We start from the raw sequence: 27,510 nt of genomic DNA on the forward strand, positions 1-27,510 counted from the left end.
ATGTCCAACTATTCAGGTCAAGTAAAATGTTCTTAGTACACGACCTTAATCGTATATTTTATGCAAGTATCTATTGGCATTTTCCCACGTATTTAAAAGATAACGTACAATGTACTTCTCGTCGAGTTAAAAACTGACATATAGCTAATGCGACACAATAGGTATAAGAATAAAAGAAGTACTATACATTGTCTTATGTCTGAATGAAAAAGCACTTCTGAACTTTATTCAAGTATTTGTTTTTATTGGAGACAAATACAATATTTCCGGATGTGGAAAATAAAAAAAATACAATATGGTATATATACAAATAATGATTGAAACATTATTTTACTATGGTCTGTCTTTATTGACTATATCTGAAAAAGAATTTAAATTTATGTTCTTTTATTCTTCCATTCATTCAGAAACTGAACCTATTCAACTTATTATTGTAATGCATCCAGTAACAAAGCAATGTAGTGTTTATTGTGCGTTTTATCACAGTTTTGTATTGACGATTGCACAAACAATAAATAAATTATTAAAAAAAAACAAAATCAATCGATCCCATTTACCATTGAAATATTTCTAAATTTAAATCCACCAGAATGAGAGTTTGTGTCCTTTAACTTAATTTCCAACTCGTACCACGTTTCTTTGCCTAAAACAAAATAAATTGTTTCATTTTATGTCTTGGTAATGTTAGAAACTAATGTACATTTTCATGGTATATTCAATAGATAATTGGTAAGGCCATTTTTTTTTCATCAATTTTTTACCTTCACAGAAAATCATTTAAAATTTGCTGTTCCTAATCTAGAACATGTTAGAGAGAGAAAAATATACAAACATTTATTCCGGGCCAGCTGAGTTAATTCCCGTTCGATTTTCGTGTCGCTGTTTGCACTTTTTAATTTCTTTGTGTTGTACGATAAGTTCTTCATTTTGTCATTTTTGGTTGATCCCGGCGTTGTTTTGTCCAGGATGTGACCGCATCAGTTTGCTACTTCCTCTCATGGCAATGCCAATACGTTACGAGCCACGAAGGCATAACATTTTTTTCTGAATATATCAGGTTTCATAGTATTCTAACTATCATATTAACATAACTTCTAACTACATTTTCCCAATGTAAACATACCATGAACAACTTCAGATTTACATTTGAAGACGAACCCTACTCGAGTGTATAGTGGTATCAACTTTGACTTGCATATCAGCAGAATTCTAACGGCACCTTTTTCTTCAGTTCGTACATAATCTATAAATTCTTTCAGCATGCATGTCGCTATTCCCTTTTAAATAATCAAGTTATTGTAGCAAACTAATGTTGTACTAATAACTAAGAAAATTGAATCTGTAAAAAACTTCAATATTTAATATTGTCATACAATATTTAATATTGTGATACAATATTTAATATTGTGATTTAAACAATTGCAACAGTTCATGCACTTACACTCAAGTACTTAAAAGTATTCTTAAGTATTTCCCTATGTAGACAATGTTAAGTTAGAAGTGACAGGCATAAAAAATGAATAAAAGACTTAGTACAAATATTTTGCCATGTCCAACCAGCCTTAGTAAAGGTTCAATTCAAAATTACACAATGAAGACTTCTAATTCTGATATCCATTTTTTATTGTGTGTGTATGATCAAATAAAATTATAAATGTTAATGATTGATTAACTATTTTATAAGGGATTCCCCAATTTGATGTTTACCTCATTATTTCAAAGCGTGAGGTGTGTTTTCTTTTAATAACTAAAACAAAGGTATTACACGAAGTGATTTCTCCCTTTGAATTTAACGACCACACAGAAAGTTTTATATAACACAAATATTTATTTTATCTGTTAAAAACCTATATAGTAAATTTATAACAATTCAATATTTGACCAAAAATATTTTTAAAATCTCCATGTATAAATACCATAACCTTTATGATAACCTTTGACAGAAAAGGGCCCTCAAATAGACAATTTTCCAATTATCAAAGTCCTCATAGTTTCAATAAAACATGTGTTGTCATAGGAAAGAGCACAATAAAATCTAAATAGACCAACAGTATTACAAACAAGCGTAAAGGGGTTGTCTTTGTAACGTCATACCTATATACTGTCATCTCTATCACGCTTATGTTTGGCGTAAATTATTTTTAAAATGTGACAATTTATGAAGACGATATATTATGTAAATGTACCATTAAAACTTATTTAAAATGACAGAAAAATACCGGATGTAGTCACGTTAGAACAATCATATAATTACTAAAAGCTGTTTGCTTTCAAATCGTTTGAAATATCTTACAAACACATGTGAGGGTTGCAAAGCAATGTTGCTATATGATTGTATTAATACAGTTGTATTTTCTTTAACGAAAGTGCGTTTAATTATGGTTTGTATGATTATGTCATTGTAATAATGTTTGTTTAAACAACGAAAATGCGAAAAAGGCATGTAAAATGACCCTTTGAAATATGACCTTAAATAGCATTATGGCTCCAGTTTTTTTTTCTAATCAATAAGTACATACCCAGGTTTTGTCTAAATACATTGAATGATGTTGAAAGCGTTCCTAAAAATGTCAGGGAAGGACGAATAGAAGAATGGACATAACAGCCTGTTACATCCATATACCCTTCTATGTTGCAATTCCGTTGTTGATAAAAGTTACATCATACAATAAAGAGAAAACAATGCATCGAATGTTCTTAATAGTGTTCAGAAAAACGTCAGGGAGTAATAGCGACGGAATAACGGATGAAATGACGGATTTAATGGTGGATAGAATGAATGGAAGAACGGAATGATGGGTGGAATGAAGAATTACTGTATACCATGATTATCTGCAGACGCAGTGAAACCGGTAGGAGAGGAAAGAAGTGACTTTATAAATTCAATTGTGTGTCTTTTTTTTTATTGTGTCTTTAAATAATATATATACAAAGCATAAAAACAGGAAATCTCTAGAGCATGATGTATATACAAACCTGCCGTCGCCTAGACTCTTTAACACAAACAGAGTGTAAACAGATGCTCTCTGGAAAGAAAAAGAATTGTTTATTGTCGTTTTGTACAAGTCTTAGTCAATTTACCACAAGTTGCACAACAATACATTAAGGCAGATCTAAAAACTAACAGTATTCTATCCTGGTTCAAAGTGGTATGCTGGAAAGTATTATTCAATATAGCAAACATATCTGAAGTCCTATGCAAATCTAGAACTACAGCAATTCAAAATACATGGCCAATTTCTTAAGGTAGGGGGAATACTTTACTTGAATAAGCATTTAAAAAATCATTGCTTAATTAGCACACACGATATTGATATATTACATATTTATATATAATGAATGTGTAAATGCATTTCACATGCCTTAGTATCGATTAGCTTGGAAATTTAATATTCTTAATAAGGTAATTATGATTTTTTTCATTTCAAAATTGCACGTATTTGTGTGAAGGTCGTTTGATAAACTGAAGTCTGTAATAAAATATGTATAGATTTTTCAATACTTTCATCACGAACATTAATTGATTTTTCAATTTGGTTAATAAATGGTGATGTTAGAAAGAAGTACAACTTGTAAGAAGCATTCCAGCTAAGAATCATGCAAAATGTGATACATGGGTAAAAAGCCTACATATTTTTATTTTTGATATTTTGTTTGAAATGTCATAGTAAACAGAAAATAACATGTGGTTTTTCATATAACCCGTGCTCTTAGGAGATAAAAATTATACAGAATGCACTGTAGATTTCAAAATTAAGGGAGATAACTCTGTAATACAATAGAATCTACTGTATTTTCAATGTCGATTATCTCCTAAGAGCAGGCAGATTTGAATGAATAATTACATATTTCATAGTATAGACCCATAGAACAGCTTAATTACAAAAATAAAAATATGTAGCCTTTTTTGGGGTGTATCACATTTTTCAGATTTTGCATGATTCTTACTAAGACAGCTACTTAAATATAAAAGGGTTCATATATCATATAAAGTCAAAATTCAGACCGACTGGAGAACTATATCTATTCACTGTATAAGTGCTTTCAAAGCACCTTTCTATAAGGACAACACGGTTTTTAATAGTAACAAGGCAGTAATTATTATAATGAAAGTTGTTCTATAAAGAATTCATTTCCATTTTTTTAATATTTACCTCCATTTGGAATGTGCATATGCATTGCTTCTTCTTTCAATGTTGACTCGTGATAGCGAGTTGCAGATATAAACTGACAAAAAAAATCAATGTGTAGATTCATTTCTGAATGATTATGATAGAAAGATAGATATTTTCATTTTTAAGTGCAACTTGGCATTTATAAAAATTACATCACATCCATACAGTTTCTTCCAACCAGCCTTTAGAGGCTTATGATGCACTATCATTTTATAATAGTTATAACATAAATTTGAATTTTTTTTAAACTTTCAATTTTGATGCTAAATTATTCATAATATCTATAAACAATCGTGTTTTTGTTATAATCAGAATAAAACTGAAAGTTTGGAAAACTTGCTAATCTTATCATATTATCATTAAAAGGGAAAATATGTGGTCATCCGCCGCATTAAACCATAGGAAATTAAGTAAACATTTATTCCATTAAACTGGTTTGTTTTTGTTTTTGTTTAGTGTAGTTGTAGTTTTTTAGGGATTATGTTTTCTAGCTCATTGCCCAAGAAGATTCTGTTTTTGCGATACATTTCATTGCAAATTAAAATCAGTGTTGCCGACAATTCTGTTATATAAACTTTATGTAAGTCTTACTCCCACAAGATCTTCACCATGATAACAGCCTCTGTTTAGTTCTGGAGCCTCAGAATTTCTGTAGGTTAGAATTTCTTCACTTGCTGCTTCATCGGCTGGGTAACCTTTAATTAAAACGGTTATACATAAGTTTAAGTTTTTGTTAAGGTAGAAATTGTTGGTTCTATATTAGGGTAAATTAAAATAAAAACTTACTAATACATTCAACGTCTTTGTACTGTAGTTTTTCTTCCATTTCATTTTGGGTTTTTTTTTGTTTTGTTTGTTTGTTTGTTTTTGTTTTTTTTTTTCGTTTGTTTGTTTGTTTGTTTGACCTAACAATGTGAAAAGGAAGAATTTTTACAATATTTAATCATGGAAGTATAAAATCTAGTTTTTATTATATTTTCATGATCTAATGAAGTATCTACTGGTGAATCATTTTAGTATTTGGTGTTCTCGCGATTATATTTGCACCAATGGCTAACTTAATAACTTGTCAAATACAGAACATTTGAACATGAAATTTTATAACCTGAAACCGTATTGAGATCAATTTTGTTGTATTTAATTTTAAAATTGACAAAGGAAACAATGTAAACAAGATTTAATTGCAGTTATTACTTCATTGTGACTAGAAGGCGTCAAATATCACACTACATTGTCCTAGCGACCTGCCTATTTCATTTGCAAACAATTAAACTGAAACAAACATATAAAGTAAAATTAAATGCTCGAACTTCCATTACTTTTATTGCATTTAACAAATTAAATCTATGGGGCGATTAAAACTTTAACAGAGATGTGTCAAAATTAAACTAATAATTTAGCTGGGAAGTATTAGACTAAACGTGAATTCTCCTGATTCAACGGACTACATCTAAAATTTTGGTGGTCTGTTGATACAAAGATATAAATATATAAACATGTTTCTAACCCTTTTTCAGTGTAACTTCATAAAGTTAGAAATACTTGCATATATGCTTCGGGAACAACCAAATTAAAGTATGTTGATTTGAAACAACAAAAAAGACGTTTAAAAATCAAACCACAGTGTGCATGATATAATACTCTAGTGTACTGGTTCTCAACATGCCTGTCGCTCAGATCAAGTTGATGGGGATTTAAAGTTCAACACAGACCTGACAAATTTGAGAAATATAAAGTTTTCCCATAATATTTCCAATCGGCTAAACAAACAAACTAATCCTAAACTGAATGAACTGTCCCCTATCTATGTGTGATAATCTAGGTAATGTTGCTATTATAAATGTTATCAGCTTATAACAAGGTATACATTTATCTTCATTCACATCTCATTGCTCTATTGTGTATTGTGATCGTGTAAAATACTGTAATGAGTTTCAGAAATATATGCTTTGTATCGAAAAAAAATGTACCGTTATCGAACTCAACAGTTATAAAAGGCGTTTTATCAAACATTAAAATATGAGTATTGTATATGAATATTGATATTTTTTTCGAAATGCAGAAAATTCGGGGACAACAGAAATCTATTTTAAATGACTTATATAAATACTAATGAGATTAAGATGTTTAAGACGCATTAATGTTTAATCGCCAAAAATAAAGTCGAACTTTTATGTCCCAGTTTGTTAATTAAGTATGATCGAATGGCTTCATGCGAAGTAACCATTTTTTTGTGATTTTCACCCTTTTAAAAAATAATTTAAACTGAGTCTTAGTTTGTGCAATAGTTAAAGGTGGGGGAAACGGGGCACCGGGGGGCAATATTTTTCACTTCGTATGGTTAAGTTTTAAAGAAAAAAGGTGGCACATCTGAAGGATTTCTAGACAGCACCCTCATGTCCGAAAAATCCAGAATCTGCACCCCTTGAAAAGAACCGTTACGGATTGCAACATCAAAATGACAATATTGCACCACAGTGCATTTTTCTTTGAAATTCTATATCTAATAAACAATATAAACAATCATTTAGATAATGTTGTAAAATAATATGGCTATTCATTTATACACATCGAAAAAACTAGGCCTACAAATAATAGCTTGGAATTCATATAGTGGTCTGAAATGTACATATTTATAGATCCCTATACAGTGTATTTTTAATCTCTATAACACATTTTATCTTCGAACAATAAGAAGTCTAACTGGAATTGAACGATTTTTTTTCTTACCAACATCATCAGAATAGCCACTTGCTATAAATACTACATGTATAATAAAACATAATTAATTATATATATCAGTGACACGTATGACAGTGAATAAGTCTTGAAAAGTTACGTATTTGACAGGTCATACAGTATCATTTGTTCAGAAGATTTATAAATGACAGGTTACCTTCTTTTTCTAACGCATATGCATCCTTTAACTCCTCTTGGTGCAAGGGTCGAATCTGTAAATATTCAGAAGTATACATTTTGTTCAATCGTGATAAATCCGTCGACTGCATTTGGCATTCTGAACCCCTCAGGAATTATCCTAATTCGGTATTAATTTCCGGCTAGATTAATGTGTTCATTTGCAAAATTTGGCTAAATATTAAATAATATACATGATACGCTTGAACATCATTTTCCCTCTATTTTAATAGCTGTTAGAATTGTGAGAATATATATTCAACATTTGTCAGCGTATCATAGATTTGCCTGAACGTGTTGTAGTATGGACTTACTTCGTCTGGTTTTGGATTTTTAACGAGCCGGGTCGAAGGCAGTGTATAATTTGTATATCCATAGAAAAATTTTCCCCGAAATACACGTTTTTGCTTCAGTAAAGTCTACGGACTTATGATATATATTTTTCGGACTTCTTTTAATATGCTTTCAATGATCAGTTACATTTATATGTAATGATTTTGTCAGTTTTCGAAATGGTTTGTTTATTAGCAGATTCAGATTTTCGTCGATTTTCTTTCTGTGGATCAGATTTCATAGAGATAAACTGGATTCTTTCATAAACCGCAAATGTCGATACCCTAAACTATGAAAGACATAATTAATACATGCATACATATTGCACTTTGTCCTTTTACTAACTAGTATTAGACTTCTACATTGAACCATTTTTCGTACGGATTCTCTTTCCATTTATTTGATGATATAACTGACACGGTACATAGATACTTTGACTTTTATTGCATATGCTTGTGTATAACTTGTATTTTCATTTTGTGATTGCATTGACCTATATAGACTGGTATACAAATGTATTTACATCTGACGCGGATTCAAAGGTGGCGGACAAGGCGAATGCCTCCCCTTCCCTAAACTTGGGGCAAAATTTGGAGGGGCATGAAATTTTGAATTTCTCTAATTCTACCTTCTTAAAATTTTTAAGCCTCGCTTAGCTCAGCTTTAATTCTATTTACGCCATTAACCTGAAATCCTGACCATGATCCGACCCTGACGACAAATAAAATCGAAGCAGAATCATTAATGGACACAAAAATACTGAAAAAAATACCAACATTGAGCTCTAACACTGAGGTCATACTTTCCAATGCAGACGATGCATTCTAAATTAACTACAACTACAAATACAATTACTCCAGCAATGCTAGAGGTTGTCTGGCAAGTTATTTTCTGACTTGGTGCCATCCTAACCTCTAGCATCTGACTCTTTGAAAGACACCACAAATGTGAATTAGCTTAACATGTGTTTTAAAATATTTCAAGTCTTTTATTTACATAAAAGAAGTTTAACCTACCGGAAATCGAGCGATAAAAATCCTAAATGTTTGTTAAATACCTAGAAAAAAATTATATTAATGAAGGCAGTTCTCAAAATTACCAGCAATTTTGAATTGGGTCACTAATTTTACGAAATACAATATATTTTTGACAAAACGAACTTAAGGTTGGTAACGGCAATTCGTTGGTTAATTTGATATGTTCGTTTTGCAAATTTTAAAATTCGTAATTTTATCAACCGGAATTACACACCCAAAAAGCTAAAAACCAAATATGAAGTTCATTTTAACTGCATTTACAAAGTATTTCCAGGATTGCCGGATTTTCTCATCAGGTAGGTCATTTGTTTCATGTTAAAGAAACTGTATAAAACGTTTTAAATGGTAAATTGTTTACTATAATTCTACCGATTTCAAAGAACGTCGGACCGAACGTGTTATGCAATATGGTGCTCGGAAGTAAGAGGTTGGGGTATGAAGGTACGGAAATCCAATTAACTTTTTACGTTGTAGGAGTACAAATACCATCATTGGTGAGTACTCATTGTCTATTAAAGACGGGAATGGGTATTTGCTAGTTTAGTCAATGGATAGCCTTTATTCACAAAATTCAGTCGGTGAAAAGCAGTATATAATCGGTATACATGTATAATCGAATTTATGCGGGAATTACTAAAAGTGTGCACGGTATCTAGTTTTATAAACTCCAGAATTATCCCAAAGTCACACAGTGTTGTTTAAATGATCTTACTTAAGAAACTTACTTACTTACTGTCCGTAATGCCATCAGTATGTGAGAAAACAACAAAGGTTCTCCACTTTGCTCAATCTTTTGCCGTTTTGTTTTCTTTTGTTTTGTTTTGTTTTGTTTTGTTTTTTTTTCTAATTCGCCAAGGGCTTATAATTTTGGTTTTCCAAATCTTCCTATATCAAAATCTTGTTTACAATGAATCCAAAATTTACCTTTAACAAAAGGATTCCCTCCAAAAATGCATGTGATCCAAACAGTCCGATTACAAAGTAAATAGAAATCACATGACCAGACATTAATAACTGTCAGTTGCTACAGTTACACTGGTTACACTGAAGAGTAAATATCAACATGAATGAATACTTATAAACATCAGATGAGAATAATAATAAACATAAATTAAAAAAAAACACCATCATGATATGTTATGAAATTTAGTAATTTTATAGGTGGCAAGGACCTCTCTACTTCACCAAAATAAGAAAACTTCTACCAGGGACTTTATATATAGTCCCTGCTTCTACCAAATACATATAAAGAACACAAATTCACTCTACCACAATTAACGCATAAATTGAGTAAACGAACACTTCATTTTAGTTTGCTATCGGAAGGCCTTTAGGTTTTTCCACCAATTACCGATAAAAATGAACGACTTGGAGGCTTTAGCAGCATATTTACGTGTGCCCGTTGCAAAATTGGCTTTAGACCAGAAAGAGAAGGTATATTTTAAGATCCTAAATGCTTTTTTTGTGTCGTGTATTTAAAAATTGTATCAACCTATGCACATTTCCCTCGTTTTAGAAAAAGGGGGATACGCATGTGACACTTCAATACTATTACTAATAAAACTCATGTACTTTATACTGTAGATGAGAGAATCTTCTTTTGATAGTGAAGCCGTATTTAAAATTTATATACAGTATTTATTGATAAGATTTCAAAATATATTTTACTTACAATTACTTAATGTGTTAACCCAGACATTCCAAAAAGGAGGTCTGTTTACTCGACACTGTGCAGACTTGCTGAAGGGAGGCCCTTTTATGTCAATTTTAAAAGCTCTACATAGCATATGTTTCTTGTTTGATATATCGACTTTTAATAAAGTTGACTTGACTTGACTTGACCGCTTCAATGAAGACAAGTGATTTTCTGTGTACAAACAACAATAATTTTGGAGCTATTGATGGTGTGGAACCATCTCCTCTTTTTCAATTCACCTATTAATACATGTATATATATATATATATATTTTTTTTTTGGGGGGGGGGAGAAATCACAATACTGGTATACAATACTGAAATATTTTTATACCAGTATTTTGTACAATACTGGTATACCAGTATTGCAATCGCTGAGTACATGAGATCCCACCTATGCTTATATACTTGTTTGTTGGGCTGGTTATTTTAATACTCATATACATTTATAGTGGTTTAACCTCTTTCTAATGTACCTCATTCATGTGCAATCACAAATTTAGATTTTGTAACGAAAGAAAGAGCCTACATATGTGGGTCTTTTGTCTTCTAATATAGGTCAACAGGTGTTCAGTAATATTATTCAAATCAGCTCAATATGCCGTATATGGTATAGGAGAGTTTGCCATTCTCATTAGTGATGTCATATTCACTAATTTGCATATCATTCAGTGTCAACTGGATTGGCAATAAACAACTAAATAAACAATTAACAATTTCATGATTAGAACCCCAATTTTAAAAACTTTATATCTTTGTTATCTTATATCCAATTTTGGTTCTGTAAAATGTTTCATTTAGATCAAATAATTCATATTTTGTATGTTAATTTATATCTCTTTTACTCGAAAAATAAATTTGAAATTACATTTAAAAGTTAACCTCTATATTCATATAAAATTATTTTAAAATTGTATGCTCATATAGTCTAATTACCGAATATTTATTTAAAAATTCCATGGATAAAAAGAGTTTTATTGACAGTGAAGGGAATTAAAGAATTTTCCAAATATCTTAAAAAATGAAAAGGTTATGATGATTTATAGTTGATGCCCCATGCAACTCAATGGATTTTTTGCCAACCAAAACCAAATCACAGGTAAGTGATAACATCATGAAGAACTCTCCTATACATGTAATATTCATGCACTTTACATTAAATATGCACACCCTTAAAATCTGTGTATGCATTCTAAATTAAATTCATATTTTAACATTGATTTTCAGCCTACAATAAAATAAACAGAATTGATTTATGGTCAGTCTGCTACACGTATGTACATGTAGGAGGCATTCCTCCTTTAAGTCAGATGATGCATTTTTGTTATTAAAATTATAATGTCCACATCATCAAGAATTTTACCTTAGCACAAGAACAAAAATGATAATGGCCAGCAATGACCTTTGTCATTCATTCATTTCTTAAGTTGGTCAGCATTTACAATCATAGATGAATATCCAGTTTACTTTTTTAGAAACAAAACATATCCATCAAGTGTGGTTTTTGATTTTTTTATCAAAGGCTTTATATATTTGACCACTTGCCTTTACATAACTGAAATGTTGCTGGTCGGGCATTCAACCCCAACAATCACTTGAACATATATTTTGACCATAGGAATGGGGTTAACTGAGTATACATGTATATGTACATTGTACATGTAAGTTAAGCCGCTCATAGATACATCACATTTGTATTTTTTCTTTTTTTTTTTTAGTTTTGTTTTTTTTTTTTTTTTTTCAATACACTAAGCCTCAAGTTGAAAATCAATTTATCCTAATACATGTACATTTGTATATAAATGTATCTTTCCAGTGCTTGATATACTTATTTTTTAAATTATTAACAGTAAATGCATCCACCATGTCGTCTGGCAGTACATTGCAGTAATCCACCTCTATTTGGGGAGTAAAGTATTGTCTATTGGTTAGACAGTGCTTTTTGTACTTCTCAATATATTATACATGTATTTGTGTCCTCTTGATTCCTTGATAACCCAAATGTATTTTCTAGTTCTACATTTAAGGATTGTTTTTAATTTTGGACCAGGTTATGGAAAATAACCAATTTTAGGGCATTTATGCTTCATAAACCATGAATTGGTTTGTGAACAAGTGTAAGCTGTCCCAAAGATGGTCATGCAAGCAATGTTGATGGAGACAAGTGTAAGCTGTCCCAAAGATGGTCATGCAAGCAATTGTTGATGAAGACAAGTGTAAGCTGTCCCAAAGATGGTCATGCAAGCAATGTTGATGGAGACAAGTGTAAGCTGTCCCAAAGATGGTCATGCAAGCAATGTTGATGGAGACAAGTGTAAGCTGTCCCAAAGATGGTCATGCAAGCAATGTTGATGGAGACAAGTGTAAGCTGTCCAAAAGATGGTCATGCAAGCAATGTTGATGGAGACAAATGGTGTTTAATGTCTTATTTGATTTTCATTGTTGAAATAAATCTATTTATGATAACGGTGACCTTTGGTGTGCAAACTAGTAACAAATAAATAAATATACCGTATATATATATTATATGTATATGTATTCGTATTGTGCTTTTTCATATACAGATTGTAGTATTAAAAGAAAAAGATGGAAAATCTGTCCGTGGTTTGGTATCTATAGCCAAGCATCTGTCTAGAAATTCTTCTTGCCATAAACAGTTTACAGGTAAATATCTATTTTGCAATATCTTTTAAAACAACTTTAGGGATATGACAATATTCTAATTTTCTGATCATGCAAGTTGTAGGAATTGTATTTTTTTATTTTTTTTTTAATTTTTGCAAAATCCTATACATTTTCCTACACATTTGCAAGACTTTTAAAGTCTTCATTATTTTCAATACTGCTTTTTATGAAAATATGAAGTTTATCATATCTGGACTTCCATTATACATTTGGAATTTAAAAACATTTAACTTTACAATGTTTTGATATTGCAATACATAGAAGCAAATAAATAAACACAAATGATTTTAAATTTATCATACATATTATTAATGGCACATTAGTACCTAACCACAAACTTTATGTGTTTTTTTTTTCAGGCAGTACTATAGAAGAGAGGGCTGCAATTGACCAGTGGTTGGAATACAGGTTGAATAATATAGACAGAGCTCATCAAGAAAAAGATATTAACAATTTATTAAAGGTATTACTGATATATTAAACTGAGACAACTCCAAATAACTGAATATGCTAAACAATATTATTTACATGTACATGTATGAAAAGTGACTCAATAATAATAATGAAGGAATTAGAAACTAAATAAACATTTCTTAATTTTCAAACAAATGCAAAATGTGGTCTACAGTCAAACTTCCCTTGCTACGAATGTAAAGACCTGAAAAAAATGCAGAGGTGTAGCACCCAAATTTTGATTGGTACCACCCGAGTTACAAACACATGTTGTTTTTATTGGTTTCCAAGCAAAATACTCCAGTTTTTCTATTTTTTTACAAGTTTTTTAGGTACGGCATGCAGTACCAATTTTTAGAATGGTGCTAGCCAGCCTTATCTGTTGCCACACCCAAGAAATGCATGTATGATTGAAAAGGAGAATATTATGAATATTTTCATTCCTATTTTTTGACAAAGGTATACTTCTGTCTGTCCATTTATTTATCCATCTGCCCTTCCTTTATCTTGATTAATTGTTCCACAGATACTGATAATTTTTGTTTTGTTTTCATGAAAGGGAGTTGCCCTTTTATTTTTCATGGATTTTATTATATTTTTATTTCATATCCTGATTTGATGGATTTTAAACATAGAAAAAGAGGACAGACTTACATGTACATGTACCATGTGCAATTAGTAGTGATGTTTTATAATAATAGATAAACTAATGTTTTTGTACAAAGAGTTAGCTTATTGTCCATTAAGTCTGTACAGTACTTATTTGAATAATTTGTCTCGAGAATGTTAATTGTATATCTGTATAAACTTATCTCAATTTCAGGACCTGAACACATACTTACATGACAAAGTTTATATAGTGGGACACAGATTATCTCTGGCAGATTTCTTACTCTATTATGGTCTGCATAAATTGTTTGTAAGTAGCAAAAGTAGTACATGTATTTTTCTATTATTCAGTTACAAGAATGTTTGAAGAATCAGTTTTACTTCATTCACAAGTTTTTGGAAGAGAAATTATGGGATCATAATTAAGCTGGATTTAGGTGGTGTTGCTTCTGATGGGTCCCCCCCACTCCACCCCCAAATTAAGAAAGAATATTTGTGCATGAAATCTTTCACAAATTCTACCACTGAAATATGCTTGCCTTGTATCGCTCAGCATTTTTTTCTATTTACACCCCTCCTAACCTGAATTCCTGGGTCAGCCCCAGTGATATTGTTTGCCTTTAAATACCTTTGAAATAATACTAGTAAGTGTTTCAAAATTTGTCCCCAAAAATGGCTAAAAAACTATCCCAAACATGATGAATTTTTCCAAATTGAAAGGCAAAGTGCAGTATATGGTTTTTCTGTTCAAATTGTTTAAAAGTTGGGACAGTTTAGAGAAAAAAACAATGATATGTCAGTCTATTGTGAAGAGTAGAGAATTGAAAATCACAGTTGAGAGTAGTAAGTCAATCACTAACAAGAATAACAAACTTTTTTTCTTATTTTAAGGTTGACAAAAAATCAAGCTTTGGATCCTGATTGAATGCTTTTGCAGTAAAATATAATATAACACAACATTAACAAACGTGTCTATTGATATCACGAAATAAAAATATTAAGGTACATTTAATCTATAACAAGGTCCGGACAATGGTTTGAGATTAGGAGGGGAGCATAAATAAAATTTAATGCTGGGGAAACGATGCAAGAAAATTTTAAGGTGTTAGATTGTTTTAAAGCAATTTTATTGTTTTTGCAGTCAGAATTGAATTTCTATGACAAACAGAAGTACATGAATTTATCAAGATGGTTCAATAATGTAAGTAATTCTTAATTAGAATTTGCACTATTACAATATGACTTGTAGGTCTCATCACCTGACTATGTGGATTCACGAGAATGAATTCCTTACGCTCATTTAAAAGCATAGGGTGTGGTTGTATATAGAGTAAAGACTACAGTCTTGTCAATGAAAACCTTTTCTGGGTTGGTATGATGATAAAATATGATGCTTAATTATTTTTACACTATAATACATGTAAGTTTGGTAATAGAGCAATATTGAACATTCGGAAAACTGCCCATCCTATCGATGTAACAGGTAAAAGTAAAATAAATACCAGTCAATATTCATTTTTTAATGTTTCTACTGTAGAAATTCCTGATAAAAATGAATCTAGAAGAGATCTATAAGCCATAATTGTTTGTATGTTACTTACACACATGCTGAGTTTGACAGGTGTAACATACTCTAATGAAGTCTATTTAAAGTGGTAGGTTGTTTCTGCAGTATCTTATTTAAGTGACGCCGAGTATAGGTTGTTTCCACTTCTGTGTACTAGATTGTGAACAGATTGCTTTAAAGATTTATTTACTACCAGTAATGTGTGATAAGTCTTTATATGTCTGCTCAGTCTGAATTCTGCTTGTTTTGATATCAATTTCTAAGGGCTATTCCATAAAAAAAGTGTGTCTAGGGCCCAGAACACCATGATATTTAGGAGTAACACCATCATATTAAAACAAAGATGCAATAAATATGTCTTATAAAGAAATTTCAAATTTAACCCCCCTCCCCCACTTCTCCCACCAACACATTAATAAATTCACTGTATTTTGCCATTTTTTTATGGTATAGCCCTAAACATCTTCAGTCTCCATATATGTTCAAGTTTTTACAATATATGTATATTAATGATGTATGTGCTGTTTATGAACAAATCATATATTGTCTTCTTTTTGTTATAGATTCAACATGATGAGATACGACAGAAGAAAAGTGTAATCCCATTTCAAAAAAATCTCATATATTCTGGTTCATCACATTAACATCTTATTCATAATAAAAACATTTTGTTTTATGAACTTAGTCTTTATTGTAATAGACATTTTAATTGTATGTATATGTACGCATGGTAAGAAACATTTTAGTTCTACTGTGTTTAAATTCTATGAACCCTTGAAAAAGATCATTTTTCCAAATGATTTTACTTTTCTATGAGAAATTCTTTTCTATGAATATGAATTCTTGGAAATATTTTCTATAGTGCATACAAACTAAAGAAATATTTTTGGAATTTTATTTCTACAGACCTAAAAAATTATCTTCATGCTATGCAATTTTAAATATATTTTGGTTGTTTGAAAGTGGAACAGCTATTCAGATACTTCATGATAATAAACACACACATCCATGAGGTCAGACAATATATAACAAAGCTAGATCACTTTGAACAAATCCGTGAGGTGGCGACATGCTAGCTTGTGTTCAGCCATTAGTCAGCGTCTGTCACCTGCAGTCGTCCATGATCTTTTCTTATTTTAATCTTTAGAAATACTGAACATAGTAGCCAGTTTTGAGATGTTCCATGTCAGGTTCTACACAAAACTTGTAAACTTGCAGATTCTCAGAAAAAAAACATGAATACGGAGGTAAAAACAAAAAAAACAACAAAGAAATACCCTTAAAACTACATACAGAAACAAGACTAAGTGAAGAAACAGTTCAGGGCCCGTTTTCATGAAGAATTGCAAGTATTCGGTTTCTTCCTCAACTCAAATTTCGACCAATTAAATAACCTGAAAATGAATAATTGAGGGAAATCTCATTGAGACTTTATGAAGCCCAGGCCTGTCAGATTTTTCTTATTGAATTGGTTTTCGCAAATTAATTTGTATTTGTGTGTGGTTATAAGAAGTGGAACTTCAGTATAGTTAATGTAAATTGCTTTTGGTCCCTTCCACCAAATGGTTTTCTTATGTGAAATAGTTGATCAATCCTCTGACAGTGCAATATCTTTCAAAATCGGGAAAGTGAATGCACTCCGTTCTGAAATATCAGATCTTGAAGCGCATAAAAAAAAAGAATTTAGTAAAATGCTCCATGTACCTCAATGGTACAATGTTGCTGTCTACAAGAAAGACGAAATAAAAATAATAATACCTTATTTTACAACGATGAAAGAAAATGTGTCGTCTAGTTATTTAACTGAAATGAGATTGTTGTTCCACTGTTTTATTGGACAAGAATTGGCTCCGAAAAAAAAACGCTATTCTGTTCCTTGAGATATGAACCGTATAATGCAGATATTCAAGGGAGAACACTGAGGTGTGTCTTGACAACTATGAAATAAACATATACAATTAAGTTATTTGTCGTCTTTAGCCCGTATATACAAAGTAACAACTTGTGAAAAAAAAATACGTTATGGACCGCTTTGGTAACTTCGTAAAACAACAAGTAATCAATGAATGAAATAATTTGTTCAAGAGAGGTACCTGCTTATTACATATGTTCAATGACACCCACCAGTGGTGGGTGCTGGGGTTACCCCTATTTTTATTGAAAAAACTCATTTTCATATGTGAAATTGACAAAAAATGAAAAATAATGTCCTAGCACCCCCTTTTCTGAGGAACCATAGCTGGCACCCTCCTTTTCAAAGTGTCTGAATCCGCCTCTGGATTTGGAGGAACGGAATTCCAACCTCTTACGTTGTAGGAGTACAGACAAGTTACCGTTGGTTCCGGTAATAGTCCGGAAATGTAGCACATGTCTTAGGCTGTTCATGATGACATGTAGACAACAGGTAGCGAGGACATTGTCAAAATAAGATGATTTCTTGATTGCTATGCAAGTTATAAGATTGAAAATAATTAAAATATGTTTTGTTTGTGTGCTAGCATTGGCAGTTCTTGGAATAACTGTAAGTTTTACTTGGACTCACAACATAACAAGAAAGGTAACTCTAGTTAGCTACTGCAAATGATTTATTATTTTTTTGAGCTTAATAATATTGTGCGATGAATTGGTACATATATTTTTAACAAATTAAGTAGTGACATGTAGTTGTCTAAATGAATCATGTTGTAAGAAAGGGAAGTGGCATTATCGCGTTGGTGAGCATTGCTTACAGTTTTTTTCTAGTTTAACTTGCTTTAGTGATTGTACACACTTTCTTTTATTTTTTTCTTTTTTGACTTGTTTAATTTTGTTTGATTGTTTGTAATTAATATTATTGTTTGTTTTGTTTTTGTTTTATCTTTTTTATGTATTAAGATAATGATTTATGCAGATGCTAAAAAAAATTAATCATGCCAAGAAATAATCCCAAAAAATTCTGATCTGCCCCTACCGGAATTATTATTTTTGGTTACGGGATAGTACAGATGAATTCATGAATGTATTTATCCTCTCTGCAGGGTCTCTAGTTGGATTCTTGAGCGGTTCGTCTTGGCATGTAAAGGATTATCAACAATGAAATATCAATTTTATTTCAAATACATTAAAATCCTATTTTATTTATTCTAGCCATTGCCTAAGAATTCAACAGACGAAATAAAGTTGACCTTACCTAGTAAATTAGAACTACAACAGTTTCCACATTCTAAACTCGCTTCATTATATCATCAGTAAGTTACCGTTGGTTAATCATAGTGGCTTTAGGTCTGAAAGTCTCGTAGAAAATACTGCCACTGAATGTATTTTTACAACGCTCAACAGATTGTTTTACATTTTTACTTGAAACGCAATGTGATATAATTTTTATTGGTTAAGTTACTCAATGACATAATCGTGTCATAGAATAAGACTTCTTAGGTCTTGGATTTTTTTCCGAGGTCTGTTTAGCATTTGACATGTTTTTGAAAATAGGCGACATGACTGAGATTAACGCATTCACCATTCAAGATTCTGCAACAAAATTTCAGAAATATTTGTATTAAATTAACAGTTATACATATCTACCTTAAAAAATATACCTTTAGAATTCAACCTTTTTTCTTTTGTTTCAGTTACATTTCTACCTTGCAGATTGGTTGTGATACTATCATAAGACTCGGGGAGGAAGCAGACGGTGGATGGGAGGTGTGTGATGACATTACATACAGACCGGAAGCTGCATGTCTTGTGTATTCTTTTGGGTGAGAATTTGTTTTTGATTATTGTGACAATTAGATTTTTAGAGAAAGTCTTACATTGAAAAGAAAGTAAAATCGATTCGAAACCTTGGTAAAAGAGATATAAAAAGATAGATACCACGAGCATAGTAAGTGCAAAGCTCTAAAAACAGTTGAGAAACAAGGGGCATGGAATAAATCCATTGGTAGGGTTAGTGACCCTTGTTCTCCGAAATGCACCGTGTTCGTGTTATATTTGACGTTAAAGAGAAATAGAGCTCAACATCTGAAAAAGAAGAGACCTATTCCTTTGTAGAGATTCACATGTGCCAAAACGGTTCATTTTTAGTTTAGACACGTATTTTATTTCCCAAAAAAAAAGACGAATTATGTAGTCCTTAAGCTTTTTGGATTGGATTTACTGTGATTTTTTGTTAAAAGTTGGAATTTTATACTGTCATTTAATTACAAGAAACTGTAGTGTGATGAATTATTTAGCTTAAAACTTCGTAAACTTATCATGTGGCAAAATTAATTTTTGAACAGCATGCGACAATCCTGATATTCGCCCTACCTGCACCGATGACTTATTGCTTCATTTTTTTTCTACTGTTAAATAACAAGCATAATTAAATGAGTAGATAATTAGTGAATCGTTTCTAGGATCGACAACGATTTCAGCTTTGATGATTCCATAGCAGAGAGATATGGATGTGAGGTACATTCCTTTGATCCAAGGTAGATTTTATTTGATGCATCATTATATTCTACGTCCTGTTTCTCAAAGACCTTTGAAACTTGAAAGTAATTAGCATTGTAATGATGTTTAGGCTTTCAGGCAAACGATATGCAATCAAATTTAATCTAGTTAAAGACAACCATATTTATGCTCAAATTCTTTTTTTAATGATATTTTTAGACCAGATATTCCCATTTAATTGGAAGCACACCCATTTAAATTGATTTTTTAAATACTAATATTAAAAACGAACTTTTTAAGATACACTTGTTCAAAAATCTGTTCCATCCTTTACCTATGTTCCAGCATGGCTATGGGAGAAAAACAAAGAAAACAGAAGACTTGGTTCCATCCATACGCCATTGGCCCACAAACCAAAATCCATGAAGGGAACAAGTGGCAAATGTTTACAATTTCGGATTTGAAGAAGAAATTAGGTCACAAAGATGTAAGTTGTTTTATAGATACGATTACACTTATCTTCACATATATACTTCCAAACTAGAGGTAAGTTACCGTACAAATTACATGGTTGGCTTATAAATTTTAAACATTAATGTGAAGGGTAATACCAAAAGCACCAAACTGATAAACCCTAGGCAATAATCCTAAGTAGTAGTCAAAAAGGAAAGCCCGTATAATAAATGGCAATATCAATGGAAAACAACCGCAATGGTCCTGACAGGCATTACTGATGAAAATGGTTGGTTAAACCATGTTTTATAGCCCACTTAACCTCCCTGTTCCATTACGGTTTATTATTTCTAGTACATTAATTTATTAGTACTTCATATAATACAAAATATCTAAACTGTTACAAGTGACGACCCTTTGTTGTTATGCATTCATTTGTAAAACTGTTGGCATTTGATGGTTTGGTAACACCATATTTCTCTACCTTATATTTTTATTCTAATGAATTTGTTCAAGGTGCTCTGATGTATATGGCTGTCTTCTGTTTATAATATTTTGCCGGTGATTCAAAATGTTCTTTGATCATATAAATAAAAGTAAGCGTAATGAGCTTAGTGTATGTAAAAAGTAGAAAATGAGGGTAATATCTAAAACTACAAAACTAGTACTCAAGACCCTTTCCTAAAGGAGCAAATCCAAATCAAACAAGATTATTAAATACTCTTATGGTACAGGGGAATTTACAGTGTTGAAACTTATTACTGAAAGGCATTAGCAATATTGGAACATCTAGAATAGATCCATTTCGATATTGAAACTAATTGCAGAAGGGCATTAACGATGTTTAATCTTATTTCAGAGGGCTTTGACATTGTTGGCTTTTTTTTTGCAGAGGTCATTGACACTGTTGAAGCTTGACGTGGAGGAATGGGAAATGTTAGTCCTACCTAAGTTAATGAAGGATGGAACATTACAGAAAATAAGGCAGCTTCTGATTGAGCTTCATATCACCACCCGCCCAGAACCAAGCAAAGAGAGATATATCCTAGGTCTAGAGATACTTATCGACTTGTATAATATGGGATTCAGGATCTTCTGGACCAGAAGAAATCTATTTTGTAGGTTTACATCATTGGAGGATGATATAGAACGGACAGGTTGTCATGAAGTCTCATTTGTTAACATTAAAAGGTGAACGAATCATTTAAGGTGCTTGAATTATAGGCATAATTATTATTCATTATGACAAGGTTTCGAAATGAAAACACACAGTCAGGATTACTGTATAATTAGTTGGTTTCATGGTTTCAACCTATAATTCTTGAAGAACATGCCCAGTAAAACTGGAAACTGAATATGGCGACGAGCAGTCTGACGATGATGATGGACGCAAAGTAATGACAAAAGTTCACATGGACCTGTGGTACACCTGGTCCATGCTCCAATTTTTAGTGGAGTCCGATTTGCTTTCGTTACTTTGTATGTATGATTTTAGTTACTTTATGTTCTTTGTTGTGTATGTCCGTTTTCCATGTCTGGTCTATGTCCCTGGATTACATCATTTTGATTACCACTCTAAGCTTGGTTCTCTTAATTTTTCTTTCAAATAAGTTTCTCCGTGCATTCACCCCTTGAGTAAGTGATACTCAGTAGTTTTTTTTTGTATTTCAGTTGAAAATTATAATTTTTATTTTATGAGTTGTTTTTCTTTGAGCCTTTTAGTATTTTCATGTTATGTTTACTTGTAAATCATCATTGCGATTTTATAATTTATTTACTAGATTATTTGCATGTGTAGGCATTTTTCAATTTTTCAACAAGAACAAAAATATTTCATTAAAATCAAAAAGTTGATTAGTTACTATAATAATGTGAAATCTTAGTTGCTCATTGATTTGTAAGGTTTTATTTAGATTTCTGTGCGTATTTGTTGTTCGGTTTTCGTGACACATTTATGTCCCTTGATAGTATCAATTCTATCACTGTACTATTCGTGAACTTCCAGTTGCTAAAACGTGTGAAATTTGATAATTTACTTTTTCAGCATATATTTCCATGGAATAAGAAATCTAGACTACCGAAAGACGTTTTATCACGTCCCGGTGTAAATTAATGGAACTATTGTATAGATGATAGATTATTGTTTAATGAGGCTACAGTAGGCCTTGGTGTCCAGAAGTGAAGAATAACTAAGCTGTAGGTTTTAACGAGCATTTTTTCTATAAAATTGTCGATAGATTGGCTCTAAAGTATGCCAAGGATGTCATTTTCTTCAACGTAGATGTTATTAGACTAATTTCCACGTTTCTAGTTTGATTTTTGGGAAACTGTAACCATCCTCTGAATAAATAATAAGGCTATGTCTAGAAAATGACTTTCTCTGGAATGAACGGTATTGAATTATTGCATGTTATTTGTTCATTTGGCAGGAAAAGCTTCTTTGTTTGCCATGAAAGTGAAACAAACATTCTATCTCCTTTCCAATTAAGCTGTCGGGAATGATGGATTTATTTGACGGGAGTTGAGGGATTATGCAACCAGAAAATATCATCAGTAATGGTCAGAATAGCAGGAAGTAGCGGACACTGACTATATATGGCAACTATAGTCGTAATTCAATTGAAATGCACTTTCTGTTTCGATTTCTGTATACCTTGAATTATTGATAACACTACACTTTCATGATGTAAATATTTTGCTGTCATATCAAACCGTGATTTCCACATTGCTATATTTACACTTGTTTTGTGTAAACTTTATTGTAGAAACATTTGGATTGTTTGTTGTACCTGACTAACAGCTCCATTTTAATATATCCCACAAATCGTTGTCAAAATAACAAATTCTGATTTCATAGAAAACCATATGTTATAATCGCCCTAAAACGCAAATCACGCATTGTTTTACCAAGGGGAATCATTGACGCTGGAATCAGAGAAAAAGTCCGTGTTGGTACTTGTTATCAATGAAGTATGAAATTGTAGTGTTGTTTTTTTAATTTATTTGAATTTTTCACTGTTAGTCATGAGAATTCAAAATTTATTGGCAAACAAGTCCTTGTATGTATCTTTCGCAGCGATGTTATTGATTATATATTGTACATGAAATGTTAATTAAGCATTTTTACAATTGCTAATTATAGGCAGAATGAAAACACTTTTATCTTACCTGAACCACAGGTCCATGTGAACTTTTGTCATTATTTTGCGTTCATCGTCATCGTCATACTCTGTTCGTCGCCATATTCGGTCACCAGTTTTGTTGGGCATGTTCTTCAAGAATTATTCCGATCGGCATCAAACTTGGTTGCCATGTCTATCTATAGAACACAGGTAAACCAATTAACTAAAATGTTTAAGAGCACTGCAAATGTTTTTATTGGCCCGCTGTTGTATAAGAACTCCTTATGCTTCAACTGAAAGGCAAAAAAAAAATGACATTTGAAATTAGCTTATATTTTGAAAACATTCATATTAAATAGAAAGACATTTTCCGTTGATGAAATGATTCTCATGTTTCCAGATTTTTAAATTTTCCAAGTAATTGAGTTCTTTGGAGCGTTGTGTTTTTCATCAACGATAGAAAATTTTACCAAAATATAACCGATTAAGACTAATGAACAATTTCCGATTTTGTGTTTTATATATTACTATATCACATTCCTTAAGAAAATATGAAAAATGTAGCTGGTATCCGATATTCAGAGCAGGTTAACCCCTATCTTTGAAATCCCCCTTATCCGTAGATGGCACTTCCTTTTTTAAAGTATAAAAATCATAGTGTGCAGATGTATTCATAAGTAAATCCATGGGTAAATCGGAAAATTACCAAATTCATATCATATTAAAATTATCAGTACAAATCGTCCAATCACTTCTAACAATTGAACACAAGAACAAATTGGTAAAAAGAGACCATATACACAAAGGATTTTGTTATATATATGTAGTGTATGTGTGGTTACCTGCACTAAAGCATGAGCTTTATTACTAGATATTTTTGCAATAAAATGAAGAAACATGAATACTTTAAGTGACATCAATAAAAAAAAATGCGGAGGAAAAAACGTAAATGAAATTAATGACTCAACACAAATGGAAAATAGACCAGTTAGGTATGGCTTTCCATGTTACACTGGAAGTAACCAATAGTTTGATTGATAGATTGAAGACCTCATTGATAAGAAATTGTTGTGTTTTTATGGTGAGGATTAACACATCATATCAGTTGAAAAGTCTATTATCTCACTTGTCAAACCTCTGAAGTTGTAACTTTTATAACAAGTATAAACCCGCTCCATAAGCTTTAGAGAAGTTTTAAATGATATAAAAAGTAATTGTTTCTTTAGAAAAAATTGGGATTAACTTGAGATAATGTGCCCTGGAACGAATTGAATGTTGGCATCACCACAAGGTTGTATTATTTTATAAAATTATGATCTGACGGGGTTGACCTAGTACCACTATCTGTTTCGGAGATAAGCTATTATAATTTGCCTAACATCCATAATATATCAATTCCAATCCGTCAACATCTATCAACGCCGTTATCCATGATGCATATCCCTGTGGAACTCTCTCGATGAAGGCATACACCAAACCCTGTCCTTATCTAGGTTAACGTTTAAGTAAACATGAAAATATTTTCCTTGAATGCACTACTAAAATATTTTTGTTATAGTGTTAAATCACCCTTGACTACGAGACAAATGTTTCATTGTGTTAAACTATGATTACATGATTCCATATTCTGATCTTTATAATATTGTAACACTGTGCAAATAAAAAGATACCTTTTAAAATCTACAATTTTTACAAGGTCCCGTAACTTTGGAATTGTCACTTTTTGGTCATGTATATTTAAGTAGGTACCAGTGTATATTTACTTTATGATGTCATTTATTTATTATATACTTGTCACTGTAGGTTCTGGTCGCCTCTCCTTGTAATTTATTTTGTTTTATCATTTATAACAAAATATACACTATGATATCGAAGTAAATAACATTGTAATTATAAAATAAAATTGGCCATTCGAAGGTCGCCAGTATCTATGACAGTAATCCAATGTTTAACAACGTCTTACGGAAATTACAGTTATGGAAACTTACTTTGTTGCCATATAGTTGTAAAAAAAAGTTGTGTTCAATCCCATTGTTGTTTGAGGAATAATAAAATATGTTTAAAATGATCATCACAAATAAATGTAAAAAAGAACTCTACTACGAATTGATAATGTTTGTCATATTTTTTTCGTCAAATTCAACAATAATTTAAACAGATTTAATAGAGTCTCTGCTTTTATCTTGAGGTCCATAAGATGAACGGGCAGAGAGAATCTCTTGATCATGATTTCTCAAGATTAAATATAATCTAAAATTAAAGCATTCAATGCTGGGAAAAGGAGCCTGCTATGCAAGTGGTTTTTTTTTACTAAAGATTACGAGCAAAAGAAAGCTATCAATCACTACCCCATTGGAAAAAATACTTTAAAATTAACTATTTAAATTTTTCAATTAGAGGAGGCATCAGGCGAATTTTCAACGCTTCATTTCAATGAAATCACCCGTTAAAACTTGAATTTTGTAATAGAACTAAAGCAGAAAAATCTAATTTCACCCTTTTCCGACGCAGTCGGAATAGTTTCGCTTTTTACCCTTAGACCTTAAAGACGCTCTTCCATGGAAACGCAAGTCACCTGATCGCAATTATGTTTCCCGAGTGGTCGAATACTGATAACCTAGTGGCGTTCGAAAAAAAAACTGTATCGGAAATTAAAATTGCGTGCCATGTGTTATTTCCAGAATGAAATGTAGAAAATAATAAGTAAAAGGAACAAATTTTACTGCTATCTTTATTTTTAAAGATATTACTTGTTAAATCTTAATTTCTCCTGTTGAAAAAAAGTTATTGAAATTCCTGTCTTAATTACTTTTCCACAGTATTGTGAAAGTGACTTGGAATATATATATATTCTCCCAAAAAGTACTTCATTTGTCAACAACTATAACTTGTACACTTGTGCTCTGTTTCTATGAGAATCAACGAAGAATGATATCTATAAATTTGTTCATGCCAGTTATTCGTTTTAGTGTTGTAGTATGCATGATTGAAAATGCGAATTACACGTAAAGTTGTTTATTAGCTTATACTCTATTTCAGTTTAAAGCCTCTCCTTGTGTTTTTGAGAGTCTTGTTTTTATAGCGATGCATACACGTGCTTATGGTTCGATGCATATTTGATGGTTCAATTTACAGGCTTAGCCATATGATTGGAGTATAGATATCTAGTATAAATTGCAAAAAAAGCACTTAATAATACCATGGAACACCAAACAAATTATTTTATTTATCCCCAGACACAATTGTCCATTTATATGTATTGTCATGATATATAAAATGCCAAAATGGTGAACGGTTATTGTATGAAACTTTAACTATAGAGGTATATATATAGAATCCCAAATATATTGTGAATAATGTTTATTACATTTCACAACTTGCGGTAGCTATGTTTGCATTACATGTACATAAATGTGCTTACATATTTAATCAAATAGTATAGTTGACTACGGCACTAATTAAACTTACTTAGCAACCACTGAGTCTATGCGGCTGTTGTTTTTTACCTTTTGGATATAGTCAACAACTCGTTAGTAAAACTTATCTAACCCGATTAATATCAGAATTATATACCGAAACTTGCTGTATTACAAAATCAAAAGCCCTTAAATACTGAGACTTGATTCCTTGTATTCCGATTTTTTATATTTGGAATACTGTTTGTATTAACGTTTTTTAAATTGAGATCTACTTATTTGCTTGAATTTGGTATTAATTTAGAGGTTACTCGTTCAAACACGTGCACAGTATACCAAAATATGCAATATTAACATGAGGGGTATTTTTGTATCTATTTTTAGTATTCTTATTTTCTGATGGACATATCGAATATTTTTGAGAAATTACTCTTTGCTTCGTTTACCAATCTTTGGGTGTTTACAAATGAAATGACAATGAAGTTCGGTTCATAAATAAGATCTGCACAGATTAGAAATGATACGTTTTGGAAGAGTAATCAAGAGAACCAAGATTCTAGCGGAAAACAAAAGAATGTAATCCAAGGACAAAGACCAGACATGGAAAACAGACATACACAACAATGAACATAAAGT

General features: G+C 31.4%; 3 protein-coding genes across 11 annotated transcripts; 2 read left to right on the top strand and 1 right to left on the bottom strand.

Moving 5' to 3' along the window:
• Positions 1-223: 223 nt before the first annotated feature.
• LOC148629528 (uncharacterized) lies at positions 224-7,205 on the bottom strand. Of its 4 annotated transcripts, none has more exons than XR_015916649.1 (6): positions 7,072-7,205; positions 4,767-4,870; positions 4,155-4,227; positions 2,977-3,026; positions 833-1,277; positions 224-643 (listed from the first exon to the last, which is right to left on the bottom strand). XR_015916649.1 is itself a non-coding variant. In XM_088553018.1 (6 exons), exons 1-6 carry the CDS (start codon positions 7,181-7,183, stop codon positions 540-542), a joined length of 597 nt encoding a protein of 198 aa, XP_088409144.1. In that variant the 5' UTR covers positions 7,184-7,205; the 3' UTR covers positions 224-539. The 4 variants fall into 4 exon arrangements, 3 of the variants coding, with proteins under 3 accessions (XP_088409144.1, XP_088409156.1, XP_088409162.1); XM_088553018.1 differs by having other exon boundaries at positions 1,124-1,277; XM_088553030.1 differs by lacking the exon at positions 833-1,277.
• Positions 7,206-9,755: 2,550 nt separating this feature from the next.
• Positions 9,756-16,146, top strand: LOC148629529 (eukaryotic translation elongation factor 1 epsilon-1-like). 3 transcript variants are annotated; one of them, XM_088553049.1, is made up of 6 exons: positions 9,756-9,895; positions 12,721-12,820; positions 13,201-13,304; positions 14,118-14,213; positions 15,045-15,104; positions 16,034-16,146. In XM_088553049.1, the coding sequence occupies exons 1-6, from the start codon at positions 9,821-9,823 to the stop codon at positions 16,112-16,114; spliced, it is 516 nt and encodes a 171-aa protein (XP_088409175.1). In that variant the 5' UTR covers positions 9,756-9,820; the 3' UTR covers positions 16,115-16,146. The 3 variants fall into 3 exon arrangements, with proteins under 3 accessions (XP_088409175.1, XP_088409179.1, XP_088409184.1); XM_088553053.1 differs by lacking the exon at positions 16,034-16,146 and adding an exon at positions 15,441-15,965; XM_088553058.1 differs by lacking the exon at positions 9,756-9,895 and adding an exon at positions 10,997-11,255.
• A 1,680-nt stretch (positions 16,147-17,826) lies between these two features.
• On the top strand, positions 17,827-26,942 carry LOC148629530 (putative methyltransferase-like protein 24). Of its 4 annotated transcripts, none has more exons than XM_088553076.1 (7): positions 17,827-18,027; positions 18,597-18,697; positions 19,079-19,207; positions 19,847-19,921; positions 20,229-20,370; positions 21,229-21,527; positions 22,381-26,942. In XM_088553076.1, exons 1-7 carry the CDS (start codon positions 17,917-17,919, stop codon positions 22,442-22,444), a joined length of 921 nt encoding a protein of 306 aa, XP_088409202.1. In that variant the 5' UTR covers positions 17,827-17,916; the 3' UTR covers positions 22,445-26,942. The 4 variants fall into 4 exon arrangements, with proteins under 4 accessions (XP_088409202.1, XP_088409196.1, XP_088409220.1 ...); XM_088553070.1 differs by having other exon boundaries at positions 22,766-26,942; XM_088553085.1 differs by having other exon boundaries at positions 17,828-17,991; positions 22,766-26,942.
• Positions 26,943-27,510: the final 568 nt, after the last annotated feature.

This window comes from Perna viridis, chromosome 1 (genome assembly GCF_037379345.1).
Source record: "Perna viridis isolate PV_CMFRI_1.1 ecotype Kerala chromosome 1, ASM3737934v1, whole genome shotgun sequence".
In the NCBI taxonomy this organism is placed as follows: Eukaryota; Metazoa; Mollusca; class Bivalvia; order Mytilida; family Mytilidae; genus Perna; species Perna viridis.

What these genes read in the sequence shown, in the direction of transcription:
- LOC148629528 (XM_088553018.1), bottom strand. Translation starts at nt 7,183, where the DNA reads ATGCAGTCGACGGATTTATCACGATTGAACAAAATGTATACTTCTGAA. An exon ending in TATGCACATTCCAAATGGAG is followed by an intron (nt 3,027 to 4,154) that starts GTAAATATTAAA and finishes TTTTCTTTCCAG; the next exon opens with AGAGCATCTGTTTACACTCT. An exon ending in AAGAGTCTAGGCGACGGCAG is followed by an intron (nt 1,278 to 2,976) that starts GTTTGTATATAC and finishes ATTATTTAAAAG; the next exon opens with GGAATAGCGACATGCATGCT.
- LOC148629529 (XM_088553049.1), top strand. Translation starts at nt 9,821, where the DNA reads ATGAACGACTTGGAGGCTTTAGCAGCATATTTACGTGTGCCCGTTGCA. An exon ending in ATATTAACAATTTATTAAAG is followed by an intron (nt 13,305 to 14,117) that starts GTATTACTGATA and finishes TCTCAATTTCAG; the next exon opens with GACCTGAACACATACTTACA. An exon ending in TATCAAGATGGTTCAATAAT is followed by an intron (nt 15,105 to 16,033) that starts GTAAGTAATTCT and finishes TTTTTGTTATAG; the next exon opens with ATTCAACATGATGAGATACG.
- LOC148629530 (XM_088553070.1), top strand. Translation starts at nt 17,917, where the DNA reads ATGCAAGTTATAAGATTGAAAATAATTAAAATATGTTTTGTTTGTGTG. An exon ending in TGTCTTGTGTATTCTTTTGG is followed by an intron (nt 19,208 to 19,846) that starts GTGAGAATTTGT and finishes AATCGTTTCTAG; the next exon opens with GATCGACAACGATTTCAGCT. An exon ending in GTACATTCCTTTGATCCAAG is followed by an intron (nt 19,922 to 20,228) that starts GTAGATTTTATT and finishes CCTATGTTCCAG; the next exon opens with CATGGCTATGGGAGAAAAAC.